General features: G+C 40.3%; 1 protein-coding gene across 2 annotated transcripts in view; it reads left to right on the top strand.

Moving 5' to 3' along the window:
- The window catches only part of MIER1 (mesoderm induction early response 1, transcriptional regulator), a 39,589-nt gene that overhangs the window by 7,618 nt on the left and 16,743 nt on the right, over positions 1–15,228 (top strand). The window contains exons 2-3 of one of the 2 annotated variants that reach the window (XM_010561516.1): positions 9,670–9,694; positions 11,272–11,417. In XM_010561516.1, the coding sequence (XP_010559818.1) occupies positions 11,319–11,417 (99 nt within the window). In that variant the 5' untranslated portion in view covers positions 9,670–9,694; positions 11,272–11,318. Of the gene's footprint in view, positions 1–9,669; positions 9,695–11,271; positions 11,418–15,228 lie in introns of those variants that run through there. The other variant, XM_010561515.1, reaches the window with a different exon arrangement.

Genomic DNA, 15,228 nt, shown 5'->3' with positions numbered 1-15,228 from the left:
CCCCCCTTCAATATGTTGCTGTTTTCTTCCCAAGCTAAAAATGAGGCAAACCACTCTCTGACACTTAGGTTATTTTGATATACAACCCAGGGAGTGTGTGACAGGCTGGAACTGTAAGCCTTCCACTGAAATACCTGTTTATGAAAAGGGCCACGTGCCCTCTTGAGTATAATATGTTCTTTGCCATTTTAACTAGTCGTTGTCTCCAGGCTATCATTTAGCTTAGCTCACTGGAGAGTTTATTAAATGGCTGCCCCAGTCACTTCTTAAGACTTCCAACAGTTCAGGCATGGGTCTTACACACTTTTTTTAGCTGACGAGCTACTGTTCTTGTTTGAACTGCAGGGTTGGTGTCTAAACTATGTGTATTCAAAACTTTGTATTTCATGCAGTCTTTGAATATTATTCATGTAACTGTATATCTGCGTTTTGGGAATAAATGTGATTTGTTACGAACAGAATGCACATTACTACTTGCAGATCAGCAGTTTACTTTTAATTAGTCTGCTTGGTGGAATGTAGTCTTAGTGATGTTGAAGCCACACACATGTATACCTGTGAGGTAATGACATGTACCCTCTACCCACTGCTTATGCTTCATTTTTTGTGGTGTTACATAATAGGCAACGCTGCTGCATTTTAAGGTTTGGTTGCCAGTTTAATATTAAAGTTTTCTGTGCCCCAAATGTTGCTAAAGCAAGCCACTGCAACCCAGAAGTTAACTTTGGTATTTTCCTGTAGCAGAGTTCCAAAGACCTGAGCATCTACTTGATGAATTTGTCAGGCTTATTGCTATCAATATAGACAATTTAATTTTAGTTTTTAACTGTTTTATGTAACACTTAAAGAGCTATTAAAGGTAACTGAATAAATTTGAACAGGATGTATATTTATCGTTGTCTTGTAGGGACTGCAGATACTGCTAATTTTAAGATGTTTCATTATTAATTGATTATATTAAACAGCATGAAAGATGTTAGCAAATACAACAGTAGGTTTGTGGGTAGAAGTGAAACTGTTCAGGTGTTTCTTTGCAGGCTGTAGGAGAAATGTAAAGGGAGAAAACTCAGTTCATTACTTCCACAGCTTCCACATTTTGGAGTATCCCATTCCAGTCCAAGCAGCTATGAAGCACTGGAATAAGACACAAAAATGTCCTGCCAGCATGCAGGAATGGGCATTGCCTGGAAGCATACCTCTGCTTCTGAAGTAGTGGGTTCAAAAATAAGCCATGCAAAACTGATGTCTCCAGAAGGCTGTTTGCATTAAATAAACTTGTTAGGATGCCAATTCAGTTTTACTTTTACCCATTAACTTCCATCACAAATTAGAGTAATAACAGACATCCCAAAGTCCAGTGAATTTTTGTTGTCAGAGTAACACTGTAGATCTAGGTATTTTTCTGTGTCTGCTAGGTTCATCACTTCCAAAGGTGTCTGAAAGAGACTTCAGGCCAACTTCAGTTCCATTTATTCCTGTATCCATACACTGGAGAATGTATTGGATGTGGTCTTTTGGCTCAGTTGTTGCTGCAAGTGTCACTAACCTTCTGAAAGCACCTACTCTGCACGTCTTTTCCAAGACTCCTAAAAATACACATGGAATAAAAACAGTGACAGATTATTTTAGTGCCACCCAAGCCTGATGTTTTGTTGCTTGGTGTCTTTTCTTTTTCTCTTTACCATGCGGTTTGTATTCTTCATACCTCAGAACTGGTATTTCCTTCAAGTTGCTCATCTGGACCATTAACAAACATGCTCAACGGTGTGTCCATACAGCCAGACTCCCTTGGTTGCTTGAGTTTTTCCTCCTTGTCTGTGAGTTAGGAGTTCATGAGCGATTTTTCATTCTTTTGAACCCACAACAAACGTTCACTGTTACCTTTTCTGATGGTGCTATGCATAGAACAATTTGAGCGTGTCAGCCCCTATATTGTAAGTATCCCATAGTTTTTCTCTACTAGGCCTTGGATACCATTATGTTTTTATAGATAGCAGCTCTTTGTTCCCATGAATGCCCTTGAGCCAAAAAAGTGCTTTGTACTTCTCTATGAATTGCTGCAGCAGAAAATGAAAAGCCACTGAAGTACAGGGGTATCCTTTTTCACAAGAATTCCTGTAATATTGACATACCATAGCTTAGGACTTAAGATCTGATAATACCAATGTAGCCATATGATTGTTGACTACTGCCAGGAAATTTTCATAAGCAAATGCCCTCAAAGCCATCTGTTCTACCCTGTCCACAATCGCAATCACTTGGAGGCAAGGAAATAGGACTGAATAATCAACCATTGCAGTAATTGTCTTGAAACAACTCTTTAATCATAGGGTGATCTTTCACCTGATGTGTCATGCTTACAGATTGTCACTGAAGGGGTTACTCCTGATCTCCTGCCACACACCCTTCTCCGTGTGTCTAGCTTCAAACTCATGCTCTAGATTGTTGGCAGCATGTCTGGGGATTGCATAGGCCCGAGATGAAGTACTTTGGCTCAGTGATAGGATAGAAAACTAGCGTTAGTTTTCTTTTGAGATTGGTTTGCTGAACCAGCACATGCTGCAGCTTCCCGATTGCTGGACCTGTCACAAGTGGCAGAAGCGCGTGGAGTGGTGGGAAGAGGTCAGACTACTACTTTTGGCAGCAGCTGGCCATTAATATAGATGAGATGTAATGTGACACTGCATCTAGCTAGAAATAGAAGGAAGAAAATGATTGACAGCGCATCACTTAGACTAGAAACGTATGAAATGCGGAGATGATAATCCACAAACTAGGACAGACTAAGTAGATGTGGTAGGCAAAGTTTAGAAGAATAGAGACCCAGAGGCTGTTCTAAAAGCTGCCTGATGAAGTCTGTGGCAAAGAATGGACTAGAACCTATCAAAGGATGTATGCATTCTGTGAGGTAGCCTGAAATGGACTTAAGGCTTCTGGAGGTGATGGGTTTTTGCAGATTTTCTGGTTTGGGGGTTGTTTTTTCTTCCTTCTGTAGACTAGGATTGTACTGGCTACGTGTTTTGGAGTTGTATAAAAGTCATGGGGGTCATTCTGAACCCTAGAGGCTATTGCAGTATTTTAGCAATGCTTTTGAAGCTGTGAAGGAGGCGATTGCTTTAGCAGTATTTCAGCCTACAGGGAAGGCCATTTGCTTGCTTGAGCTGTCATGCCTTCTGCATACTATTTCAGAATACTGAAAGCTGAACTTTGTTTCTTTAAGTGTGCTTGACTTTTATGAGATCTTTTTACGTCCCACTATGGTTTTGTGTCCACTTTTAACAGGAAAATGCTTCATTGTGGTAGGCTCCATTGCAATATATATTGGAGCGTTTAGTTACAGAATTGTTGAAGTTGGAAGGGACATCTGGAGATAATCAAAACCAACCCATTGCTCAGAGCTGGGTCAGCTAAAGCAGGTTGCCCAGGTCCGTTGCCAGTCTGGTTTTGTGTACCTCCAGTGCAGATGCCGCAGCCTCTCGGGGCAACGTGTTCCCATGTTTCATCACTCTCATTTAAATGTATTCCAGTTTGTGCCCATTGACCCTTGTCACTGCATGCCATTGAGAAGAGACTAGCTTAGTCTTCTGTACACCCCTCCATCAGATATTTATGCACATGGATCAGATCCTCCTGACCTATCTCTTCTCCAGGCTGAACAGCCCAGGCTCTCTCAGCCCCTTCTATGCCAGATGATCCAGTCCCTCAGTCACCTTTGTGGCCCCTTGCTGGAGTTGTTTCATTCTGTCCATGTCTCTTGAAATTGGAGAGCCCAGCACTGGACACGGTACAGCTCTGCGGATAAGGACCTGGGGGTCCTGGTGGGCACAGAGTTGGTTGTCAGCCAGCCATGTACTCCTGTGACAAATAAGTCCCCCAGCACCCTGGGCTGCATTCAGACCACTGCCAGCGGGTTGAGGGAGGTGATCCTGCCCCTCTGCTCAGCCCTGGGGAGGCACATCTGGAGCGCTGGGTCCAGGGCTGGGCTCCCCCCAAAACAAGAGAGACAGGGACAGACTGGAATGAGTCCAGCAAAGGTGCCTGAGGGTCTGGAGCACCTGAGATGTGAGGGAGGGCTGGGAGAGCTGGGGCTGTTCAGCCTGAAGAGGAGAGGGCTCAGAGGGGTCTTATCCTTGCATATATATGTCTGCTGGGGGAGTAGAGATGAGGGAGCCAGACTCCTCTCAGTGGTGCCCAGGGACAGGACAAGAGACAATGGGCTCACATTGAAAATCAGGAAATTCCAGTTAAACGTTAAGAAGAAACTTCTTTTATTTTGAGGGTCATCAGAAACTAGATCAGGCTGTCCAGGGAGATTGGGGAGTCTCCATCCCTGTAGGTATATAAAACCTGACTGGATGAGATCCTGAGCAGCCTGTTATAGGTGACCCTGCTTTGAGCACAGGGTTGAACTTAGGCGATCTCCAGGCATGCCTTGCAATCCCAGCTGTTTAGGAATATTATATTCCAGATGTGGTTTCACCAGTGCTTGGTTGCTGCTCTTAATGCAATACAGGATGCTGTTGGACTTCTTTGTCACGAGGGTGCATTGCTGGCTTGTGTTCAACTCAAGTCTCCACCAGGACCTCTAGGTCATTCAAAGCTGCTTGCCAACTAGCTGGAACCCAGCCTGTATTGGTGCCTGTAGTAGGAGGTGATTCCTCCACACACAAAGGACACTGCCTTTCTGTGTGGAACTTCATGAGGTTTCTACTGGTCTGTTTCTGCAGCCTGTTGAGATCCCTCTGACTGGCAGCACACTCATCTGCTGTATCCACCACTCCTCCCAATGTTGTGTTGGCTGCAAACAGGCTGAGGGTGTGCTCTGTCCCGTCATCCAGGTCCCTAATGAAGATGTTGGACAGTATTAGCCCCAGCCTCAACCTGTGGGCTCTGCCTGCTGTCACTGACATCCAGCTGGACTTTGCTGCTTGTCACAACCCTCTGAGTTGGCCTATTCAGCAAGTTTTCCATCTGCATCCCTGCTTGTCCTGACTGTGCTTCATCAGATTGTCTGTGAGGGTGTTAAGCGAGATGGCGTGGAGAGCCTTGCTGAAGTGAAGACAAGCAGCATCCCCTGTGTTCCCCTCATCCACCATGCCAGTCCTCTCATCGAGGTAGGCTCTTGGGCTGCTCAGGCATGATTTCCATTTTCTAAATCCACACCGAGTGCTCCCATCGCCTCCTGGTCCTACTTTGTGAGTTGGGAAATGGTTTCCAGGAGGGTTTGCTCCATCACCTGCTGGAGGTGAGGGTGAGGCTGTCTAACCTGTAGCTCTCTGGATGCTTATCCTTGAAGAGGGGAATTATGTCTTTTTCATCCTGAAGGCTTGTAAACAGTGACAGAAACTTCAAGTGGGACTGAAACAACAGGCTCCAACATTTATGTATAAATCATAAAAATCTACACACATGCACACCTACATAAAACCATGCAAGGTATAGATGAAACCAAAGGATGCTGCGTGGCTTCAGGGCAGAGGTTAGAGTGGACCCTGTTCTGCTTGTTGAGGATTTCAACAAAGGAAACTTGCTCTTCCAAATTGAGGTGGGGAGTTGGTTGTTCCCCTTTACACAAGGCTCATGGACCAAGGGGCCTCTACAAGTCTTTCTAGCTGTTGGCAAACCCTTAACAGTGGCTGAAAGCAAAGCTATGCTTTTGGGGTTGTGGGTTTTTTTCCCCATGAGGACAGAACTGCTGCTGTTACACCATGCTAGATTCTGTTTGCTTGAACTCATGCTATCCTTAATTCACGGTAAAGTGAATGCCACATTTCCCACAGAAGCCATACCCTATCTGGTGGTGCTGTAAAGAAAGCATAGTCTCAGCTATTTTTGCTTTTCTACAAGTACTTTTGCACTTTGAGTCACAGTTATTTTTCTGGACACAAGCATAATTATACCATGAGCCTCTTCTCACTGACCACCCTGATTTCTTCAGTTTTGGCGGCACGGCTCCCTGACGCTCCTGTTATCCCTGGTTTATATGCTCTTTTTTCTTCCTTTCCTTCTGACTTGAGGCCTTTCTCCAGAGCTTTCTTTCTGAGGTTGGGGCTGGGGTAAAGCTGGTGAATCGGCAAGGAGAGGTTCCACCTGCCCCATGCGTGGGCCAGCCAGAATTCCCCAGTGGATTACTGCTGCAAAGCCGAGACTAGCACTACTTATCTATAAATGCATAAACTGTTTCCCAGCTGAGACCACCCCCCCTTGAAATGCCTCTGTTACATCAAAAAATAACCAGGGAGGCGGGGAGTGGTTATTTAGCCTTAACAATAGTGTTAGTACTAGGTTAGAGAGAAACTGGCCGTGGGTAAGTGCGGGTTGTATCTTGGAAAGAGGGGGGTTTTTTGTCAGCAGAAGTGTTAGCTTGTGTAAAAGCTTTCCAGTAACGATGCATGTTAATGTTTGGGCAGAAAGAACAGTTTTAAGATGGCATTCGCAGAATTTATTGTTTACTAAGTAACATGTTTTATCCCTCAATAGATTATCTTCAGGGCTTTCTAGGACATTAAATGCAGCTCTGTTCCTGTGAGGGCAGAGTCATTTCTGGAATAATCTTTCATCATAAGTCATGGGGATACTTTTTCCCTTCATATCATTACCAGCCCTGGTTCTGCTTTCCTCTTTCCATCTCAGAGCAACTCGGTATTCAAGTCACTTGATTTTGGTAAGAGCAGTCTATGTTGTAATGATGAGTCATTATTTGGATGCAAAGTATACTGATACCACCCTTCTGCAAAGTATGCTGGTACTACTGTACTAGGTCAATACTTCTGTTAAAAGGGGACCCCAGGATTCCTGGGACCCTTGCGTGAGGATGGGGTCTCCACAGCTTGCTTCCCGGTCTTGGTCGAGGCTGGATGTGTTTACAAGGGACTTCATACCCTGGCAGAGGCTGCCGTGTAAGGAGGACGGGAAATCTGCACCCCGACTTCTGCACAACCCACAGACCGAACAGCAGCCTTTCCGCGCTGCCCTGGCGAATTGCTTACCATTGCTGTTTTGCTTTTGCTAGGCTGTTGCAGTTAATATGAGCAGTTTAGCTCGGTTGTGTTTCTGCTATGCCCTCTTTGGGTGATAAAGGCTCCTCTTGCTGCTAGTGGTGGCTATAATCTGCATTTGCAATGCTCATTTCTTTCATATTTATTATGAGAGAATTATTAAGGAAGACTTAGTCTTTATTTTAAAACTTTATAAGATACTTCTTAGTGATGTTTGTCTTTCCCTTATTTTTTCCTTGCACTGGACATGCAGTAATGTCTACCTTATTTGCAGTATTGTCTGACAAATAAACAGTTCGAATTTGTTTGATTTCCTACCCGTGATTGCCGCAATGAATATGCGAAGACTTTGTTAATTTGCACTAATAATTGTGTATTACATATTATGAATTAGCTGGTTTTGCAAGTTTATCAGACAAACAAAACATACCAAATAGAGATCAGTCATTGCTGGCTGATTTTGATAGTCAACTTTAGCTCAGTATATGCTAGTAATACTGTACACTGAAATGTGTTATGATAATCTTTGCAAAGAAAGATTTTTAAACTGTAGTCATTAGCAAAACTTCCTATGGCACTGTGCAATATTTTGCAAAAATGTTCTTAGTGCTTACCCGCTTCACATGAGTTTCAGTCTACTTAATTGTGCAGATGCGATTTCTCTTGGGTTTTTGGTGCAGTACTGCCTCTTAAAGCTAATACTGCCTAAAAACCTATTTCTTGCAAGTCAGCAGTGATACTGCATGTAAACTAGAAACATATGGATGTTAGTAAGTATGGGAAGAATAGACTGTAGTGTCTATAGATTGTATATATATATTATGTATATATTTTCTTTAGGCTAATACAGTGTTAGGAGAGAGAAACTTCTTGTCCATTGTATCTTCTATCCACCCTTCAGGCAAATATTCAAGATGTGTTTTTACCTCTGTATAGTGCTTTCTGCTTGACACAGGCCAATATATTTTTGAATTTCATTTGTACATTGTAGACTCTCGTAAAATGTAGGCAGCATGTAAGTGAATTTTGGCCATTGATTCCTAAGAAGGTGTATTTCTTCTCACTTTGAAGAGGTGCTAATATAAAAGAACTTTATCATTACACAGAATTTTTTAAATTTTAGGTTTTGCTTTGCTATGTAGCTAGGCCAGGTGTTTTGGGTGGAAGTGGGTTGTGCAAGTGACTGCTTGGCCTTATGAGATGAAGTCAAGGAGAAGGAAAATGCTTTAGGAAATCTTGGAATAATAGTTATTACTTGAGTTTAAATTTACCAGTTTCTAACGTAATATTTTATTTTAATTTTGCATATAATTCTGAGTGTACAGATTTTGCAATTCTAGTAAGAGTACAATCTAGATATAGTATTACACATACACACAAGTATCTATCGTGAATGTGCAAATTGAAGTTTTCCAAATTATTTCTTGGCCAAATGCAGGCAGTTTTTCATGAAGAGAGCATTGTATGTTTTGTAATATAACAATATCCATGATACCAAACAATATCTCATTTTCCAGAAGGTGGTAGGGAAAGGGGCACTACAGCTCTCTGAAGTAAAAAAATCAGCCTTCCTAACTTTGAAAAAAACCCACTCATTAGGTCTATTGCTGGACATAGTTGAAACATTTGCTTGAATTTTCAAAACAAATGAGGTTTGCATGTCTGATGCAAATTTTATCCCAGGAGGTTAAAGATTGGCAAAGTTATAAGCAAGGGAAAGCAGAATTTTATGAAAGAAGACATTTGTTCTGATTATAAATGTAAGGTTACCAAATACGGTAGGCCAAAGGATGTCTCTGTTACATAGAGATTGCTGTGGAAGTGTCTTTTTTTTTTTTTCCCCTCCTGTATTTCAAAAAATAGTTGTTTTGTAGTCTGTCATACTAATTTGTGTTATAAACATACTTAGGAAGAGAGTCTGGCTTGCAAAGTAATATTTGTTTTTTTGTTTTTGTTTTTTTTTCTCTCGCAGCTGGGTTAGCGATTAAAAATTAAATTGCTTTTTTCTCTTGTTCTATGAGGAATTCTCATTGTGATTTGTGATTACCTTTTGAAAGTGTGTACCTTAGTTTTAAATAGAACAGGGAATTTGTGTATTGCATAGCCTGCAGTTTCAAGTAGGAAGAATAATTTCTCTTAAACTGTGCTCCCACTGTCAATATAATCTGGCATATACCTTAGTTGTGGAAAAGGGGATTTAGTACACAGAGTTAGATCAGAGCTGGATCTATTAAAAACTAACCTATCACCTACTGTTAGTTTTCAGTTTTGTATCGGTGCAAAGAATTGGAGATGAGCAGATAGAGATGGAGAGAAAGTAGCTTTGCCCCATCTGGCAATAGTACCAATTTATGCCATACTAAGCTGATTGTGGAATTGTAATGCTATTTTCAGAATGAATTGTTCTGCTTTATTTTATACCTTCATCAACTCAATTATTGCATCACAAAATGGGCAGTTCTTCCAATTATTCTTGCTGAAATAGCGCAGTGATATTGATGCATAAAGGAGAAAATGACTATTATTTATCTTAAATTGCCTCAGTGCATTTGTGGTGCTTTATTTGTAAATATATTATTTGCAGTGACTTGCTTTGTATCAGATGAATTATTGAATTGAGTTTGTACAGGTTCAACATAGAAAAAATAATTTCCTGTGTTTTCTTTTTTAGCCTTCTGTTGAGTCTTCAAGCCCAGGTAAATATTTTTAATATTTCCTAAACTTGTGAGGGAAGAGGGCACCCTTGAAAAATTATTTTTGCTGGTCTCTTCCAGTTAGTAATCTAGGGATATAATTTGATGAATAGGTTGGTGGCAGTACTGGTGTAAGTAGTCACTGCTTTCTTCCAGTCTGTACCAGCACAAGTTTCTAAATGGTAAAATACACTGGGGAAATAAGATTCTTGTCTTTGCAAAAGCTGCACGAACACGTGTTCGGGAATGCTGAAGTCCTAAGGAGCACAGTGTGAGCAAGTGCTGGGGCCATGGAAGAGACTACTTCACCCAGCGATATGGTTACCATCCCTCTAGGCTTGGCTACCTGCTGGTGATAAGAGTTAAATACAGAGTCAAAAGTTAAGGCACTGCGTGCTCTCAATTAATACTGTTGTTGTATGATTTTATGCATAATAGCATCAAGAACAAAAGCAGCAAGAAAAGCAGCATTTTTTTACCTCACTGGATTACTAAAAATGAGGGGTTGCATGACTTCTGTTTTTAAAGCTGGTTATTTTCTGATATTCCAGTATCGCAGAGCTACTGGCTATCTAGTAGTCAGCTTAAGTGTAGATTATGAATTTCTGGGGGTTTTTTTGTTCACTTCGGTACCACTGTACTTAGTGTTATTTATTTCCAAGGCTTTTGGCATCCTACTATTGAAAAAGTTTTCCAGTAGTTACTTCAGCTGGACTGCCATTGTCTCTTGAGCTCTTATTTTTTTCAGAGAAACAATCAATTGCTTTAACACTTGAAACTACAAAGTATAGTTAACCCTTATAGTCAACCCCTCCCTCTTGCACCCTCAACATGGGTATACTCTTTAAGCTTTGGAAAATGAATTTAAAGTCTCCACGGACACGAGTGGAAAAATGTTAGCGGGATTAGAATTAGAAATCAGGTATTGCTGAATTACATAAAAATGCTGCATCTGCCAAACCATTCATCCATTCATTTATTTTTCATTGTCACAAAATATAACCAGACTTCTCTACAAAGAACTGTGGAAAAAAAAAAGGCATGGGGAAAAATAACTAAGGATTCTGCATCATAAATAAGATCTGCATAACTGTGAAGCTTACTTTAAGTTTAAATTTTGGAAAAGTCATTAGACTGTCTTTGTAGTTGTAAACAAGAAAGCTTCCAAAGTATAAAGGAAACAACCGCCCTGAGTTTATATTTTATGACTATTTCTGCTCCCAATAGAACTCTTGATTCAGGCAGGTTTATGATTATTTAAGAATTAAGTCTTTAAAAACTGAACATTTTACAAACATTTAACTAGGAGCCCGATGTCCACATATGTAGTACTTTGAGAACTGGCTGCTTTAAACAGTATCTTCTGGTTCTTTTTTCCATGATCTCTTATTACCCAAAGGACAGCTTTCACCATCCTCTGAATAATGAGATTAGCTTTCCCTAAGATAAATGATTGAGGGATTTTGAAGATATTTTAATTTCTGAGTATAATTTGAGTATTAAAATGTCACCAAAATAAAAAACTAAACTCTGTGAGGCCATGATTAACTAAAAACATTCTTTAAAATGTTTTCTATCAGGAGGTTCAGCAACATCTGATGACCATGAATTTGATCCATCAGCTGATATGCTGGTGCATGACTTTGATGATGAACGGACATTAGAAGAGGAGGAAATGATGGAAGGAGAAACAAACTTCAGTTCTGAAATAGAGGATCTTAACAGGGTAGGTAGCCTTAAGTAGTCATAAAACATAACCACAGTCCACAGTCTCACACAAAACATTTGCAGTTTTTTTCCCTTATTTTTGGAATTTAAAAAAACCCCACCGCTAAAACACTAATAGGCAAATAATATAGATGCGGGAAATGGGCTGAGCTAAATTTACAGTTCTCAAAAGTTGGGAAAAGGAAACTGGTACATAAATACTTAATAATGTATAATGCTGTGCTCGTTTAGTTTCTCTTGCATTTTTATGCAAACAATTGTATAATACTTTAGTGGAGCATATAGGAGTATCGTCAGTTTTAAGATAGAGGAAATGGAGATGCAGACGAATGATTTGCTCAAAGCAAAGAGTTGTCAGCAGAGCTGGGGTCAGAATTCTCAATTGTTAATAGTGATAAATAAATCTTAAAATGTGTATCTTCTGAAATAATTGCATATAAGATTTATTTGGCATTTTGAGGTTATACTGTCACTTATGTATTGTCTTAAATTACTTCTCAGGCAGGAATGATATTCTTAAATTACAAACTAGGTTCATTATAAATGCAAAGTAATTTAGATGCTGTCTATGACCTCATTGGCTGAAAAGGCTTCCAGAACAGATCATTAATGATTCTCAGATGCATATTCGGTATACAAGTCCTATTTAGTATAAGTGATTATGCCAATATGACTTTAATTTAGTACGTTTAATCTACATTTTGGATGTAAATGATAATTTATTTCTCGTAATTTCAGGTTTGATATTAAATGGTAAGCATAAAGATAAATAAATAGTTTGTGAATCTAAATATGCTTCGTCTAGATGAAGTGAGAAATGGAGCTCCGCATGTATGTCATGTGGTTTTTAAGCTGAAAATACGTTTTTTTCCCCTCATATTTTGTGAAGAGTCAACATCTGGTTGTGTAACTCTATCACCACATTACAATGCTTCCTTTATTACTGTATTTCAGCCATCAGTTTATTCCCTCATATCTTGGTTGTCAGGCTGCAAGTTTATAATTTCTCCATGTGTCAGCTCTTTTGTGATGCTTATATAGACTGGCAGAGAATCTTGTGGTCATGTGTATTGTTGTGTGTGTATTGCAGGTAGGGTTTTTACTGAGTTTCAGATGCTTCCATGCCAGCAGGATCTTGCTACAGACCTGTGGTTACCTCTGGTTGTGGGATAGCAGGCCCCACATCAAGGCTTACTTCCATCTCTTTTTTTTAGTCATGGATGATAGGCAATGTAAATCTCAAAACTATTGTCAAGGCAAGTGCTATCCCGTCTTTTTCTTTCCCCTGACATTTACACATATTATTTCAGATTTCCCCCAGGCTGTCAATGTGCCTGATTTACTAGTTCAGGTCCTTCAGAGACGAGGTGGCAGTCAGGTTTTGCAAAAGCATTTTTGAACCTTAATGATTTAACTCCTGTCATAAAAATTGCACCTTCCTCTGAGGGTGAGGATCTTTTCTACTCATTGGTTGAAACTCTGGTGAATCTGTAACACATTAGTACTTGAGGTTGAGCAGCATCCTGCATTTGTCTGTGCAAGTATGTGTATACATTTTTGTCTAAATGGCAGTAGCATATCTGTGTCTAGAGACCTGAAGTCACCCCCTATGCTGCTCTAGTAAGGAAAAAATAGTTTCCTGAGAGCAGAACGGTATGTGAAGGGAATCAGAAGTATTGGATTTGGTGGTTCTTAGTGATATTTCTTGAAAGGCAAGAATTTTTCTTGGGCAGGAAAGCTGTCTGCGAGGTGGAGCAGCAGACTATCCTTGATCATATCCAGACATGTATTCAGTAATACTATTACCGAAAATACTATTTCCATATGTAGGAGCATCTATAACAGATCTGACCAAAGTCCTGGCTAACCAGTATTCCTTCTTCAGCAGCCTGAGAGACAGTGCTCAGGAAGGTGTGCCTAGGATGAGGCACTTCTCTCGGCGTCCTGAGCATACGCTGACGCTGCAGTTTTCCAAAACGCAGGAAACTTGGCAGCGTAATTTTGGTGGTAGGAAACTGCATTCACACTCTGCCTTGTAAATAATAAATAATCAGGCCCCAGCAACTTGCAGAAACTCAACTTCCTCCTACTCTTAGCTAAGCTGACTGTACAAAGCATCAGCTGGAGGGAGGGTGACATGGAGGATTTGATGAGCATGAGGCCAAATTCTTTACCTTTGTGCTGCCCCATCTGTGGGCAGAGCACTACTGGGTGGTGTGTGCTGGCTTCCAGGGTGCCTCTGGGAAGTGGTGAGCATTGCCAGGGTGCTGTGTGTGGTGGCCCCCTGCATTATTTACAGATTTTTAAGCCTTTGACTCCCTCCCTTTTTCCATAATCACTTGGTTTCTCCTTTTGGGGTCTCCCTTTTCAGGGAGGGCTCTTGGGTTTCTTAGGGTTATGCACCAGCATCCTCTTGTCTTTAAATGAGAGAACCATACATGGAAGCAAGCAGTGTTTCTCCCAAATACTCTTCTAGGAGGGTGTAGTTCAGGCATGTAAGAAAAAGATGTTGTCTCTTTCTTTGTCTGTAATGCGTGTCAGTCTTATTTTTCTTCCTCCCATGGATTTGTCCATTTGATTTTTAACCTCTGTAAAGTTAGTGTCCATGAGACATGTGGCAGTGTTGTGCAGTTCATTTATTGTGAGAAACATGTTTGGTTTTTCAGACCTACTCTGTGTTAATTTCAGTGGTTGCCCCTCAGCTCTTCAATTAGAATAGTGTACAGTCATTTATATTTACCTTCTCTGTGCTGCTTTTGATACAGTTCTCTGTTATATCACTTGCCCTCACTTACCTCTACTCCAGACGCATGAGTTATAATCCATTTCTTGTTATTAAGCATCTTCCACATAAGAAATTTCTGTGTCTTTGATAATCCTTGTTGCTTTTTTAGCCTTTTCTATTTTTGCAATATCCTGAAGCAATACAGAAATCACGATTTGTATTTTATTTTGGAGAGTTGCTGGCCCTTGGAGCTTTTTGGATTGTAATGGACTATCTGAAATTAAGAGGCTCTACCTAAGAAAAATGTTGTAAATCCAACACCACTTTCCTAGGTAACATAGTAGGTCATATGCTTGTTACATAGTTCACACGTACCTACGAATTGCAGTAAAAGTTCTTTTTAATTCTCATTCTGTATCTACAGATGGGGTAGTGGTGAGGAGTGCTTAGTGAAAGTATATTACTTTCCAAAATGCACTGGAGAACATTTGTTTGGATAATTATGAATAGGATTTTTCTGATAGCTGTACTGTCAGGTTTTAATTAAGATCACAGTCCTGTTGTGTTGTCTGTGTCAGTAAAGTATGAATTCCCCACTTCTAAGAGTTCTTTCCATAAAATGATAAGATAGGGACCAAGGAGTCAAGAGGGAAGGTGAGGACATTTAGGTCCACGTGGTCTGCATCTACTGTGTGGATAGTTTAAACAAAGACTAGACCAATAACCGGTAGAATGGCTTAGTTCTTTGAAGTAAAATAAATAAAATACACAGACAATAAGCACTGGTAACCCTTGCATTACTCTTATTTTTACACAGCAGAATTAACTAGATCTGCCTTTTGTAATTGGTATTGTTAGTATGTTTCCAGAAACTAGAGATGTGTTGATCAGTTAAGGCCCTTAGGATAGGAGTTCATTGGAGGAAGTTTAACGTCAGCTGGTAACTAAAAAAATCTGATTATCAGCTGAGATGCACATTACATACTAAGAAGAAATATTTGGAGCAAGCAGACACCTCTAAATAATAAACAAAGGATTTGATCTTGTGAGAGAGATAATTTTAAAATGCTCTCTGAAAGTTTCT

This window comes from Haliaeetus leucocephalus, unplaced genomic scaffold, assembly GCF_000737465.1.
Source record: "Haliaeetus leucocephalus isolate CR32 unplaced genomic scaffold, Haliaeetus_leucocephalus-4.0 Scaffold147, whole genome shotgun sequence".
Taxonomy (NCBI): Eukaryota; Metazoa; Chordata; class Aves; order Accipitriformes; family Accipitridae; genus Haliaeetus; species Haliaeetus leucocephalus.
Note: the sequence above shows the minus strand (reverse complement) of the source record. Positions and strands in the feature narration are given on the sequence as shown.